The 15,000-nt window shown below is 44.0% G+C and overlaps 1 protein-coding gene across 1 annotated transcript in view; it reads left to right on the plus strand.

The window, feature by feature from the left end:
• Positions 1 to 819: 819 nt before the first annotated feature.
• Positions 820 to 15,000, plus strand: part of rnf130 (ring finger protein 130) — a 23,813-nt gene continuing 9,632 nt past the window's right edge. Inside the window, exons 1-3 of the mRNA XM_039813110.1 lie at positions 820 to 1,097; positions 6,531 to 6,835; positions 14,447 to 14,638. Coding sequence (XP_039669044.1) covers positions 6,568 to 6,835; positions 14,447 to 14,638 — 460 coding nt within the window. The 5' untranslated portion in view covers positions 820 to 1,097; positions 6,531 to 6,567. The remainder of the gene's footprint in view (positions 1,098 to 6,530; positions 6,836 to 14,446; positions 14,639 to 15,000) is intronic.

Here is a 15,000-nt window from a genome sequence, read left to right on the forward strand (position 1 = left end):
GCTTGTATATCTTTATACAAGCCTCTCATACGTAAGTGTCTCTTTGACTGTTAGACAAACTCAACCAGTCTCCTGGTTTCTGTTCATATTAACCTGTGATGATAGAAAGCCAGAATACTGCTGAGGTTCTCACACAGACTTCCTGGGAGCCACTTCCTGTCCCTGTGGGAGACAACATCAGCCTGTAGAATGACTTCATGTTGCTGCTCTAAGGCGTTGGTCATTGTCTGTAAACACACTTTGAGATGATATCAGTGATTCTGTCCATTCCTGGATTAATAATTATCTTAACATTGATCTTCTCAGTGATATCTTTAAACAACCTCCAGGGATGTCATGTGATGAAATGCTTCTTAATCACTCTGTTGGTGTGCTGCTGAGGTGGCTAATGCTTACTGTTTATTGGGCTATTAGTGTGTGTGTGTGTGTGTGTGTGTGTGTGTGTGTAGTGTTTATATGAGTGGTGTAGAGCATCAGTGTGTGTGTGTGGTGTGTGTGTGTGTGTGTGTGTGTAGTGTTTATATGAGTGGTGTAGAGCATCAGTGTGTGTGTGTGTGTGTGTGTGTGTGTGTTAGTGTTTATATGAGTGGTGTAGAGCATCAGTGTGTGTGTGTGTGTGTGTGTGTGTGTGTGTGTGTGTGTGTGTGTGTGTGTGTGTGTGTGTGTGTGTGTGTTGTGTGAATGGCTTCAGATGGTCGGTATGAGTCCCAGTTTCTGCTCTTTGGGTACAGTCAGGTGGACGCTCTGTCTCTCGGCAGATCTCGCGACAGCTGGTCCAAATCTCAGGTACCTAAACATGAACACTCGCCCTGTCTGCCGCCTCCCCGTGCCGTGGCTCTGCGCCTGCGCAGTGCGCCCCGAACTGAGAGGTAGAGAAGGGGCTCGAGCCTCCGCACGGTGACAACAAGCAGCGGGGGAACAAAACCGGAATAAAACAGCGAATACCAGCAGGATCCACCGTCAGCAAACACACCGGGGAGACACCGGACATCCACCGGGATTACACCGGGCAAACAGCGGGAGAGAAGGCGGCCCGAGAGCGGAGACAGGCGGGGGTCTGTGGCCCGGGAGCCCGGCTGTCTGTCCGCCTGCAGACGGTAAGACAAAGCGGAATGAAGCGTTGAAACACTGAGTCATGGTGCGGCTTAAAATGAGCGTTTTTTAAACGGAGTTCTGAATGTAAAGTGGGTTTGAACCGGCGGAGGGTTAGGCTGCAGACATGGCGCCGCCAAGGTCCAGATGTGGGCCTGCTGAGGAGGATGCTCCGTGTCTGTCCTCCAGAGGACACACACAGACATCCGGGTATCCTCTGCAGGACACACACAGACACATCCGGGTATGCTGTGACTACAGGACACACACAGACATCCGGGTATCCTCTGCAGGACACACAGAGACATTCAGGTATCTTCTGCAGAACACAGAGACATTCAGGTATCCTGTGCAGGACACACAGAGACATTCAGGTATCCTGTGTGTGTGTGTGTGTGGGGGGGGGGGGACAGCAGTGATGTGGTCCAGTTTATTGTAGTGGGTATACTGGGATAATAACAATAACAAAGATGAATGAGTCTCTGCATGTTCTGCATGTCTCGACCCCATAATATAATATAAGATAAGATAACGTACTATAAGATAAGATAACGTACTATAAGATAATATAATGTACTATAAGATAATATAAGATAGTGTAGAATAGACTTAATTGTTCCACAGAGTGGGAATGTGGCTTGGGCTAACCATCACCATTACAGACTATAATTAACAGTAATAAACCAACAAGATCATTCATTCATTCATTCATTCATTCATCTGCTATTTAAAGATGTATAGACGCAGAGACAAATAGCAACACAACAGCAGCAGCTGACCTGCGTAGTATCACAGAGCCATTAGGGTGCGTTCAAGGACATTTAGAGGGAATGGGATGATACAGAGCCATTAGGGTGCGTTCAAGGACATTTAGAGGGAATGGGATGATACAGAGACACGTTGGGACATCTTTATATTCAGGCAGAAAGAGGACACCAGACATCCGGCCGTGGACAATGTGCTTTAGTCCTGATACGAGTCTGTCCTGATACGAGTCTGTCCTGATACGAGTCTGTCCTGATACGAGTCTGTCCTGATACGAGTCTGTCCTGATACAAGTCTGTCCTGATACACTGCTGCTGATTGGATCTGTGTTGTGGTTTTCATTTACTGTGACTGTAGTATGTAGTATGTAGTATGTAGTATTTAGGTGAAGGCGCTGACACACTAACCCGATAATCGGCCGTCTGACAGTCTGGTGACTCGAGTCTGTTCGGTGTGTCCCGTGCCGTCGTCCGTCTGAGGAGCTGTCGGCCTTCATCGCCATAGGAGCTTCACGCAGCGTAGCTCCTATGGCGCCATTCTGTTGCTACCAAGCCATCACCTCTCGTTAGCATCCCATTGACTCCCATTCATTCTGATGCTACCAAGCCATCACCTCCCGTTAGCATCCCATTGACTCCCATTCATTCTGTTGCTACCAAGCCATCACCTCCCGTTAGCATCCCATTGACTCCCATTCATTCTGTTGCTACCAAGCCATCACCTCCCGTTAGCATCCCATTGACTCCCATTCATTCTGTTGCTACCAAGCCATCACCTCCCGTTAGCATCCCATTGACTCCCATTCATTCTGATGCTACCAAGCCATCACCTTCCGTTAGCATCCCATTGACTGCCATTCATTCTGATGCTACCAAGCCATCACCTTCCGTTAGCATCCCATTGACTCCCATTCATTCTGATGCTACCAAGCCATCACCTTCCGTTAGCATCCCATTGACTCCCATTCATTCTGATGCTACCAAGCCATCACCTTCCGTTAGCATCCCATTGACTCCCATTCATTCTGACGTCACTTTGACAGAGAATAACTTTACATCTGAAGCGTTTAAAGACTCTATTTGTCCGTTGTTTATTTCTAAAGAAACAGGACTATGTATAAAATAGGGGGACCCGGTTTTCACTGTGACTGACAGACCCGAAATTGGAATGAAATAGTCGTGCACCCTACAGGCTCAAGACAGCCAGAGCTGCAGCCAGCCTCAGAGCTCAGAGATGTAGAATACCCATATTTTACGATGCTAAAATTACTGTTTATTTACATGGAGTCAGTCCTGTGTACTGTCCAATTGGATTCTGTCATTGGTTTTGGGGAAAGGAGTGTCTCTATTGAAGGTATTGAAGGTGTTGATGTGTGTCCTGTGTTGTGTTGCTATAATACGTTACTTCATAATGTTGTCAGACACTCAGAATATTAATCTGAGTCTGTCAGCGGCAAAACGAGCACTTTTATGAACGTGAATACAAGCTGGACAATTGATGTCCTATTAACATCGTAGCTTGTTTTGGCGTTGCCGACTGCAGTGATCTCGTTTAATACTGGACCAATATGTCAAAGGGAACTGTTCCCTCAGTAGTTTTAATTGTATCTCAGTGTTTCCTCTGTGTTGATTTGACCGTGGCGCCCCCCCACGGTATCAGAAACAGGGCTGCGTTGTTAGCGTGCATGTCGGAGAATAGCGCGGTCACCCGAGGATAACTAGCCAGTTGAGATGGTGTGTGTGCGTCCTGGAGAACTGTAAGTGGTATAATAACTTCTGTTGAGCCTGGTCTTTAAATTTAAATTAAGTTAACTGATGATTTTCATTGTTTGTGTTCTTCACCTGCAAGCTAAACTGCACGAGGCTGTTGATTCGATATAACAGCGATTGCTCACGTTTGTATTTGAGATGCATTATTTACATGCTGCAGTAGTGACACTGCATTAAGTTAATGTAATTAATAGTGCATTAAGATAATGTAATTAATAGTGCATTAAGATAATGTAATTAATAGTGCATTAAGATAATGTAATTAATAGGACATTAAGATAATGTAATTAATAGGAAATTAAGATAATGTAATTAATAGGACATTAAGATAATGTAATTAATAGTGCATTAAGATAATGTAATTAATAGTGCATTAAGATAATGTAATTAATAGGACATTAAGATAATGTAATTAATAGGACATTAAGATAATGTAATTAATAGTGCATTAAGATAATGTAATTAATAGGAAATTAAGATAATGTAATTAATAGGACATTAAGATAATGTAATTAATAGGACATTAAGATAATGTAATTAATAGGACATTAAGATAATGTAATTAATAGTGCATTAAGATAATGTAATTAATAGTGCATTAAGATAATGTAATTAATAGTGCGTTTATTGGTATTTGTTACAGAATGCTTAGCCCCTAACAGGGTGAGTCTAGGACCAGACCTTTAGGGGGGCTCAGCTCCTAACAGGGTGAGTCTAGGACCAGACCTTTAGGGGGGCTCAGCGCCTAACAGGGTGAGTCTAGGACCAGACCTTTAGGGGGGCTCAGCGCCTAACAGGGTGAGTCTAGGACCAGACCTTTAGGGGGGCTCAGCGCCTAACAGGGTGAGTCTAGGACCAGACCTTTAGGGGGGCTCAGCCCCTGATGAGGAAGTGACATGGATATAGTGCATGATAAAGTGTTAATCTGCGCCATGTAATTACCAACTTCTTCCCTCTGACATAAAGCTCAAATATGGGCCGTTTTACGAACATTGATGGCTAATTGCAAATTTGGTAAGACGTGTCGGACTTTATTAGGAGCTCCACACAGTCTGACGAGAGAGCGGCAGCCTGCTGGGCTCCATACCCAGCGCAAAGTCACCTTTTGTGGATACTTCACTACCGCGGCTCCGCAGCCGGCTGCCGGCATAAATATAATATATTTACAGTTTGAATTTCGTCACGGCACTTATATCACAGCTACCCCAATGTCTTATAAAGCTTGGGTCTTGTTAGGAGGAGCAGCTAGCTAGCTATATGTCCCATTCTATACAATAGCAAACGATTGCGGCTAGCTAGCAACACTTTCGGCATAACTATAATATATTTACACTTTGAATTTTGTCACAGCACTTATATCACAGCTAACCGTTGTGTCAGATTTCAATTTAAGGCGTTTTTGTGACTTTCAGAGGTCTCGTTGGGAGGAGGCTAGCTAGCTCTCATTGATGGACTCCAGCTCACCGCGGCTCTATCAATGAGACTCACGGACAAGAGGCGTTTATTTCCCCGATTGTTTGTTTAAATAACTCAACACACATACCCATTATAAGATTAACTGGAACCTGCGGTAGCTAAGAGATTGCGGGCGTAACAAGCTCGCTGACGGCGCTCTCAGTCACTCGCCGGCCGGCTGGTAGCAGGAAGAGGGGAGCTGCAGGCCCTGGAGCTCTGTCAGGCAGCGCCGTTTGGTAGTCCAGCCACCCAGAGAAGGGTCAATCGAGCTCACAGCAGGTCGGGTCTGTGACGGAGGACAAGCCGGGCGGCGAGGCAGCAACCCAGGCAGCACCGGCGCTGAAGTCTGACACACAGTCGGACAGAATTTGCAATTAGACATCCATTTTCGTAAAGCGGCCCATATTTGACCTCTACATAGTTGATTTCTCGTATAAAAAAGTCTCAGAAGTGAATTTTGTAATGGAATAGCAGAGATCTGCGCGACCTAGATTCAGAAGACTACCTGATCTCAGGTCAGTTGTGTAGCCTGTGTAAAGGTGTAGCCTGTGTAAAGGTGTAGCCTGTGTAAAGGTGTAGCCTGTGTAAAGGTGTAGCCTGTGTAAATGTTGGGCGTGTCAAACACAGACTAGAGCCAGATGAGGAGGAGCCACTCGTTGAGATTCTCCCGTTTTCAGCGGCAGTTTCAAATTGTGAGATTTTCATAGTAAAGAGGTGTCAATGGGATTTAGAGGTTCTCTGTATGTCCTATTTACCCACTAAACTGTCATTATTACACTATGACAAGGTCAAATCAGTTTTGCATTCTATCACCCCTTTAATGTTTATGTGTATTTTATGTTTATAATGTGTATTTAATGTTTATAATGTGTATATAATGGCTATATAATGTATATATAATGTATATAATGTGTGTGTATATGTTTATATATGTATATATATATGTATATATAATGTATATATGATGTATATAATGTGTGTGTATATGTTTATATATGTATATATAATGTATATATAATGGCTATATAATGTGTATATAATGTGTGTGTGTGTATGTATATATATATATATATGTGTGTTTATAATGTTTATATATATATGTTTATAATGTTTATATATGTATATATATGTATATATAATGTATATATATATATATATGTGTGTTTATAATGTTTATATATATGTATATAATGTATATATATGTATATATAATGTATATATAATGGCTGTATAATGTGTATATAATGTGTGTGTGTGTATGTATATATATATATATATGTGTGTTTATAATGTTTATATATGTATATATATGTATATATAATGTATATAATGTGTGTCTATATATATGTTTATAATGTTTATATATATATGTATATATAATGTATATATATATAATGTATATATATATAATGTATATAATATATAATATAATGTTTGTTTGTGTCTCAGACAGTTTGGATGTAACGGCCGGTGAGCGGACACCAACATGTCCCCTCAGTGGCCCCGTGTCCCAGTGGCTCTGGTCCTGGTCCTGGTTCTGGTCCTGGTCCTGCCCGGCCCGGCATGGACGGCCCGCTCCGACAGGACCATGGTGTCGGAGGAGTACGTGGGCGCCACGGTGAACGCCACGGTGCTGGACGCCCGGGGCAACCCGGTGCACATGATGAGCAGCGACGACGGGACGTACGGACAGGACTCGCCCAAAGTGGACACCCGCAGCGCCAGGGTCATCGCCCCGGCAACGCACCACGGAGGTACCGAGGTCCAACTATACCGGTTATCTTCACGGTGCATTCTCCCTAGAGTTGTCCCGTTTCTAAGGGTTCTAGATCTACCAAACGGCTAGTGATAGACTGATTTTATATGATATTTTGATATTTGTGTTTTTACGTGTATCGGCATCGGCCGATACGCGGCTGATGCATTCGCCGATAGTTTTTTCCCGGCATTATTTACAGACAGGCGTCCACACAGGCAGCTCTGTGTTGCTGGAGACACTGCACCCGTCCATATAATGCACACTGCACAGTTAACCATATGCAGTGCACCCACCCACATGATGCACACTGTACAGTTAACCATATGCAGTGTACCAATCCATTTGATGCACACTGCACAGTTAACCGTATGCAGTGCACCCGTCCATATGATGCATACTGCACAGTTAACTGTATGCAGTGTACCAATCCATATGATGCACACTGCACAGTTAACCATATGCAGTGTACCAATCCATATGATGCACATTGCACAGTTAACCATATGCAGTGCACCCACCCACATGATGCACACTGCACAGTTAACCATATGCAGCTTGCACCACATATGTATACCAGCCCTGTATGCAACGTATGCACTCCCAATCCATATGATGCACACTGCACAGTTAACCATATGCAGTGTACCAATCCATATGATGCACATTGCACAGTTAACCATATGCAGTGTACCCATCCATATGATGCACACTGCACAGTTAACCATATGCAGTGTACCAATCCATATGATGCACACTGCACAGTTAACCATATGCAGTGCACCCACCCATATGATGCACACTGCACAGTTAACCATATGCAGTGCACCCATCCATATGATGCACATTGCACAGTTAACCATATGCAGTGCACCCACCCACATGATGCACACTGCACAGTTAACCATATGCAGTGTACCAATCCATATGATGCACATTGCACAGTTAACCATATGCAGTGTACCAATCCATATGATGCACATTGCACAGTTAACCATATGCAGTGCACCCATCCATATGATGCACACTGCACAGTTAACCATATGCAGTGCACCCATCCATATGATGCACACTTCACAGTTAACCATATGCAGTGCACCCATCCATATGATGCACACTGCACAGTTAACCATATGCAGTGCACCCATCCATATGATGCACATTGCACAGTTAACCATATGCAGTGCACCCATCCATATGATGCACACTTCACAGTTAACCATATGCAGTGCACCCATCCAGTTGATGCACACTGCACAGTTAACCATATGCAGTGCACCCGTACATATGATACACACTGCACAGTTAACCAGAAGCTGCTTTACTTCACAGAGATTTAAACATAAGTCGGGAGATGATATTGAAGCTCCGACATTTTAATTTTCAGATAACTTCCTATTTGAGCGGTACCGTTTTTCTTCCCAGTCGATCAGTTATGAAGCCTACATAACCTTATCATCCTCATATCACTAACGTCACCCATCTATGCTCTTACATCCCAGCAGATTATTTGTGTCGCGTTACGTTTTTTTGCCATCTGCATTTGTCTTTACAACATCGGTGATGCGGAGCATAAAGCCACTGTAGCAAAGCACCATCAGAGAGTGTGACTTGCTCTGAAACGTGTTTTAAACGTTTTTAAAAGGAGTTCCACAGTAGGCTATTGCAGGGGAATGATGTAAACCCTTTTAAATAAAAGATTATGGATTATAATTCTGATGATGGTGCTGCAGCCTCAGAATGGGATTAGTAGGACTGGGACTTTTTCGTCCGCAGTGTTGCACCTAAATGAAATAGATTATATGTTCAATACCATTTCACCAGTAATATTAGGCTATACTTATGATTAAATATGATATACACTATATTGGAATATACGTATTTACTCTAGCAGAAATTTTCTCCCACGCAAATTCTCTCTCTTTTGCAGCAGCCGCTGTGTTGTTTTTAACTCGCTGCATGTGTGCATGAGTATTTCCCCCCGACCAGTTTGTTTGTGGTTGTTACCATGGTGGTATCATGGCTCCATTCATGCTGCCTTTTTATTGTGGTGGTGCACACGCATGAACCTACTCTGAGTTGATTGAACTAACTCATATCAGCTGTTCTGAAACCGAAAACTCAGAGTTCCCATCTCAGGGTAAATCAACTCAGACATCAGGGTTACTTTGTCAAACCTTCTACCTGGAATAGGTCCCAGATTCTTAAAACTAATCCAGTGTGGCAGGGTTTAAATTTTTATGATGTAAATTGAGGGAGCAAAAGCAGTATTGGCTCCAAATATCGGCTCAAGAAAATCGGCAGCCCGTATCGGTCATTGGCTAAGGGTGACGGAAAAAAATCAGTATCGGCATCGGCACTAAAAAATCCATATCGGTCGATCCCTACAAACGGCCCAAATATAACATGGATGGTTACTTCCATTGAAGTTTTTGGGTGTTTTATTTAAAGGTGCCCTGCCACACAAACCGTACGGTACGGTCCATATGTGTGTGTGTGTTATGTGGTGAAGGTGAAAATGAACTGCTACCTCCTCTGTCAGCTCTAAGCAGAGAAATCAGGCCAACCACAACAGCTGGTCAGTCTGACATCATACTGCCTGAGCTCATTACTATTCATGAGCTCGCCCAGTTGGGCTGGGTAAAGGATTCTGACAGACAGGCTGTCATTGGCTAGCTGTTAGCCAATCAGATTCAAACAGCTTAGCTTGTTGAATATGAGAACTGGCAGAAATCGAGCTGAGTCTTCCTACAGGCTTTCTATACCACGCTAGAATGGCTTGAAACAAGGTAACCAAGTTACAGAGTCCATGGTAGACCTTCAGACATCACCACAAAGTCATGAAATATGTGTGGCACGGCACCTTTAATCTTACAGCATTTGAAAAAAAATGTAAATGGTTTCCTGACTAATCTTTGACAAAAAACAGTCTGTGATCCTCGCAACATCCTCTGATCTTAAAAGGGTGATAGAATGATTATATAGGGTATTTCACACTGTTCCTTAAGGTCTCCTAATGGGGTGTGGCCGCCTAAACTACACATGTGACCATGCGGCCACCTAAACTAGACATGCGGCCACCTAAACTAGACATGCGGCCACCTAAACTAGACATGCGGCCACCTAAACTAGACATGCGGCCACCTAAACTAGACATGCTGCCACCTAAACTAGACATGCGGCCACCTAAACTAGACATGTGGCCACCTAAACTAGACATGCGGCCACCTAAACTAGACATGCGGCCACCTAAACTAGACATGCGGCCACCTAAACTAGACATGCGGCCACCTAAACTAAACTAGACGTGCGGCCGCCTAAACTAGACGTGCGGCCGCCTAAACTAGACGTGCGGCCGCCTAAACTAGACGTGCGGCCACCTAAACTAGACGTGCGGCCACCTAAACTAGACATGCGGCCACCTAAACTAGACGTGCGGCCACCTAAACTAGACGTGCGGCCACCTAAACTAGACGTGCGGCCACCTAAACTAGACGTGCGGCCGCCTAAACTAGACGTGCGGCCGCCTAAACTAGACATGCGGCCACCTAAACTAGACGTGCGGCCACCTAAACTAGACATGCGGCCACCTAAACTAGCCGTGCGGCCACCTAAACTAGACGTGCGGCCACCTAAACTAGACGTGCGGCCACCTAAACTAGACGTGCGGCCACCTAAACTAGACGTGCGGCCGCCTAAACTAGACATGCGGCCACCTAAACTAGCCATGCGGCCGCCTAAACTAGACCGTTGGACGGGTGCCTCTTCTGTCCCAGCGATGTGCTGGTGGGAACGTGGACCTGCCCAGTCTGCCGATGCAGATTGTTGCTGTACTGTCTGACCAGAGACTGACCGCTCGCCGCAGCTGGAGATCACGTGACCGCGTCGGCTGTTTACGGTCCGTTCCGTTACAATCAGCTGTTGAGGATGCCGGTCTGCCATCATCATTACGGCTTGCCTTGCTCAATGCTCGTTCCATTTCTAATAAAACTTTTATTCTCAACGAAGCTTTTGACTAGTGAGAATATGGATTTTATGTTCCTAACAGAAACGCGTGGCAAAGGGAAAATTAGTTTGTTCATTTAAATGAGCTCTGTCCTGTTGGCTGCTCTGTTACTGGGGGCGCCCCGCATGACACGCGCTGTGGAGGTGGGCTTGCTGCTGCGCATCGTGACAGATTCATATGTAGAGCCATAAACTCTGAAAGTTTTTCCTCTTTTGAATCACAGATGCTCAAAGTAGGTTCTTTTAACACTTTTATAGTGTGTTGATCTATCGCCCCGCCCGGGCAAACGTCTTTCTTACTGATTTTACTGACTTCCTGTCGTCTATCATCAAACTGGAAAAGGTCTTAATTATTGGAGACTTTAACCTGCATATTGATGATTCTACATGTAACACAGCTGCTGATCTCCTTTCTATCACAGACTCTTAATTTTACTCCAACACGTTACTGGACCTACACACATTAAGGGTCACACCCTGGACCTTGTCTTCTCTCTTGGTCTAGATATAGCAAATGCACGTGTGGAAGATGTTCTTGTGAGTGATCATAGTTGTGTGTTTTTGAGATTAACTTTCCTCTTGATCCTCCGCCCTGAGAATTAGGGCCCAAAGGCGGATTATAAATCATGATGCTGCTGAGAAGTTCTCTGCCTTGTTCGACCCTATGTTCTCTGATGGGATGCAGTGATGCAAATGTTTTTATCCAGTCTTTTCATACTCAGTGTTTAACAATTTTAGATAAAATAGCACCTGTTAAATCAAGCATTATCCCTCATAAAAATCCCTGTCCTTGGATTGATGAAACAATTCAAAGTTTTAGGAGAAATTGTAGAAAAGTTGAACGTCTCTGGAAAACTACTAAACTTGTGGTTCATAGGATTCACCTTAAGGAACTAAGGGTTACTTTAAACGAGATGCTGAGAAAGGCCGAGAACTTGTTTCTTTTCTCAGCTTATATCCTCAAATAAGCACAACCCCAGAATTTTATTTGACACCATTAATGCTTTAGTGTCTCCTTCTGGCCCACAAGCAAGTGTGTCTTCTAAATCGGACTGTGATGAATTCCTCCACTTCTTTGTGAATAAGATCAGAGATGTTAGGACCAACATCTTACCATCACTTCCTCAGAACTCTGCATGTCACTTGCCTCCCGCTCATTTTTGGTCCACTTTTAAACCTGTGACACTGAATGACATAATTTCTCTGCTACAGACTTTGAAACCCTCATCTTGTCCTATGGATGTTGTCCCTACTGTGCTATTTGTACAAGCCTTTTGACTCCATTGGGCCCTGCATTGTTGAGATGCTAAATACCTCACTTTTAACTGGTGTGCGTTCCTAGTTTTTTAAACATGCTGTTGTTAAGCCTGTACTTAAAAAGCCCAGTTGGATCCACTTAAACCTAAGAACTACAGGCCAATATCAAAACTACCTTTCATGTCAAAAATTTTAGAAAAAGTTGTAGCAGAGCAACTCACCCTTTTCTAGAGAAGCACGAGCTGTTTGATAAATTTCAAGTCTGGTTTCCGTAAAAGGCATTCTACGGAAACTGCACTTCTAAAAATCTCTAGTGATATTATGATGTCAGCTGATTCAAAGGATTTTACAGTTTTGGTCCTATTGGACCTTTCTTCTGCGTTTGACACTATAGATCATACCATTATGATAAATAGACTTCGTGATTTGGTTGGTATGTCTGGATCAGTTTTAAAATGGTTCTCATCCTACCTTTCTGGTAGAAGTTTTAGTGTTCATGTTAATCAGATATTGTCTGAAACTGCAGAGTTGTCGTGTGGATACCTCAGGGGTCTGTCTTGGGACCTATTCTGTTCCTCTTGTATATTTTTCCTTTAGGACAGATAATTAGTCAATTTGGAGACATATCGTACTACTCTCTATCGCGGATGATATCCAACTTTACTGTTCTTTTAAGGAAACTGAGTTCTCCAAACTGTCATCTTTAATAAGCTGTTTGTCTAGTATCAAACAGTGGTTATGTGACAACTTTCTGCTTTTGAACTCAGAAAAAACAGAAACTCTAATTATTGCCCCTGAAAGTCATATCCCTGAGATAAAGCATCATATTGGGGACTTAGGCTTGTCTGTCCAGCTGAGTCTCAGGAGCTTAGGTGTGGTTTTTGACTCAGCTATGTCGTTGGATCACCACTCTAAATTATTAGTTAGGAACTGTTTCTTCCACCTGAGAAATATCTCTAAGTTAAGATCACTTGTCACTAAGGATGAATTAGAGATGATCATTCATGCTTTCATTTCTTCACGCTTAGATTACTGCAACAGCCTTTTTACTTGTCTGAGTAAGAATCAGCTTTATCGTCTCCAGACTGTTCAGAACTCTGCTGCAAGGCTTTTAATGCACATTAACAAAAGAGCACACATCACGCCTGTTTTAGCAGCTCTTCACTGGTTACCAGTCCAGTATAGAATTCAATTTAAAATCCTGGTCATTACTTTCAGAGCCTTGCACGGTCAGGTTCCTTTCTACATCTCTGATTTGATACAGCTACATACCCCCACCCGTAGTCTGAGATCATTAGGTCAGATGCTATTAATGGTTCCCCGCACTAATTTTAAAACTAGAGGTGATCGGTCATTCCAAGCAGTGGCTCCTAGGCTGTGGAATGACTTGCCTCTCTCGCTACGTTGTGTGGATTCTGTCGAATCTTTTAAAAAGCAGCTGAAGACTCTGCTGTTCAAGCAGGCTTTTGCTTAGTCGATGGGTTTTCTATGGTTGTTTGTTATATTTTCTGTTTGTATTTCAATGTGCTCGTATTGTGACTTCTTGTGTTGAATTGCATTTGCTGTAGAAGCAGCTTTGTGGCCCCTAAACTAGACATCTGCCACCTAAACTAGACATGTGGCCACCTAAACTAGAGCCACCTAAAAACTAGACATGTGCCACCTAAATCAGACATGCGGCCACCTAAACTAGCATTGCCACCTAAACTAGACATGCGGCCACCTAAACTAGACATGTGGCCACCTAAACTAGACATGCGGCCACCTAAACTAGACATGTGGCCACCTAAACTAGACATGTGGCCACCTAAACTAGACATGTGGCCACCTAAACTAGACATGTGGCCACCTAAACTAGACATGTGGCCACCTAGCTGGCCACCTAAACTAGAACATGTGGCCACCTAACTAGACATGTGGCCACCCTGAAGCCTTCAGCTTGGCCACCTAAAACTAGCTGCCCTACAAAGGGACCTAAAACTAACAGTGGCCACCTAAACTAGACATGTGGCCACCTGAACTAGCCATGTGGCCACCTAAACTAGCCATGTGGCCACCTAAACTAGACATGTGGCCACCTAAACTAGCCTTGTGGCCACCTAAACTAGACATGTGGCCACCTAAACTAGACATGTGGCCACCTAAACTATGTGGCCACCTAAACTAGACATGTGGCCACCTAAACTAGACGTGCTGCGGGAAACCCTGGATATAAACAGACAAAACATAGTAATGTTAAACATTTAAGAAACGTGTTTGTAACTGGGGCAGTCACCACGGTATCTGTGTCTCTGTAACCACGGTAACGTGCGTCTCGGTAACCACGGTAACTGTGTCTCTGTCTCAGTGGTGGACCGGCAGGGCTGCGACCCGGCCACCAGGTTCCTGGTCCCGCCCCGGAGCGGCCACTGGGTGGCGCTGCTGCAGAGAGGGAACTGCACCTTTAAGGAGAAGATCCTGAAAGCTGCCGCGTACAACGCCACAGCTGTCCTCATCTACAACAACTCCACAGACAAGACCGTACGCATGGGACACGAAGGTAATCAGATTACAGGGTAATCACAGTACAGGGTAATCGGAGTACAGGGTAGTCAGAGTACAGGGTAATCAGAGTACAGGGTAATCACAGTAACACAGGGTAATCAGATTACAGGGTAATCAGAGTACAGGGTAATCAGAGTACAGGGTAATCAGAGTACAGGGTAACTAGTAACCTGAGACATTCAGATAAAGGTGTGTGTGTTTGTGTGTCTGTGTGTGTGTTTCTCTGTGTGTCTGTGTGTGTGTTTGTGTGTCTGTGTGTGTGTCTGTGTGTGTGTGTCTGTGTGTGTGTGTCTGTGTGTGTGTTTCTCTGTGTGTGTGTGTGTGTGTGTGTGAGGAGAGACTTCCTGCCGATCAATG

This window comes from Perca fluviatilis, chromosome 10 (assembly GCF_010015445.1).
Source record: "Perca fluviatilis chromosome 10, GENO_Pfluv_1.0, whole genome shotgun sequence".
Lineage (NCBI taxonomy): Eukaryota > Metazoa > Chordata > Actinopteri > Perciformes > Percidae > Perca > Perca fluviatilis.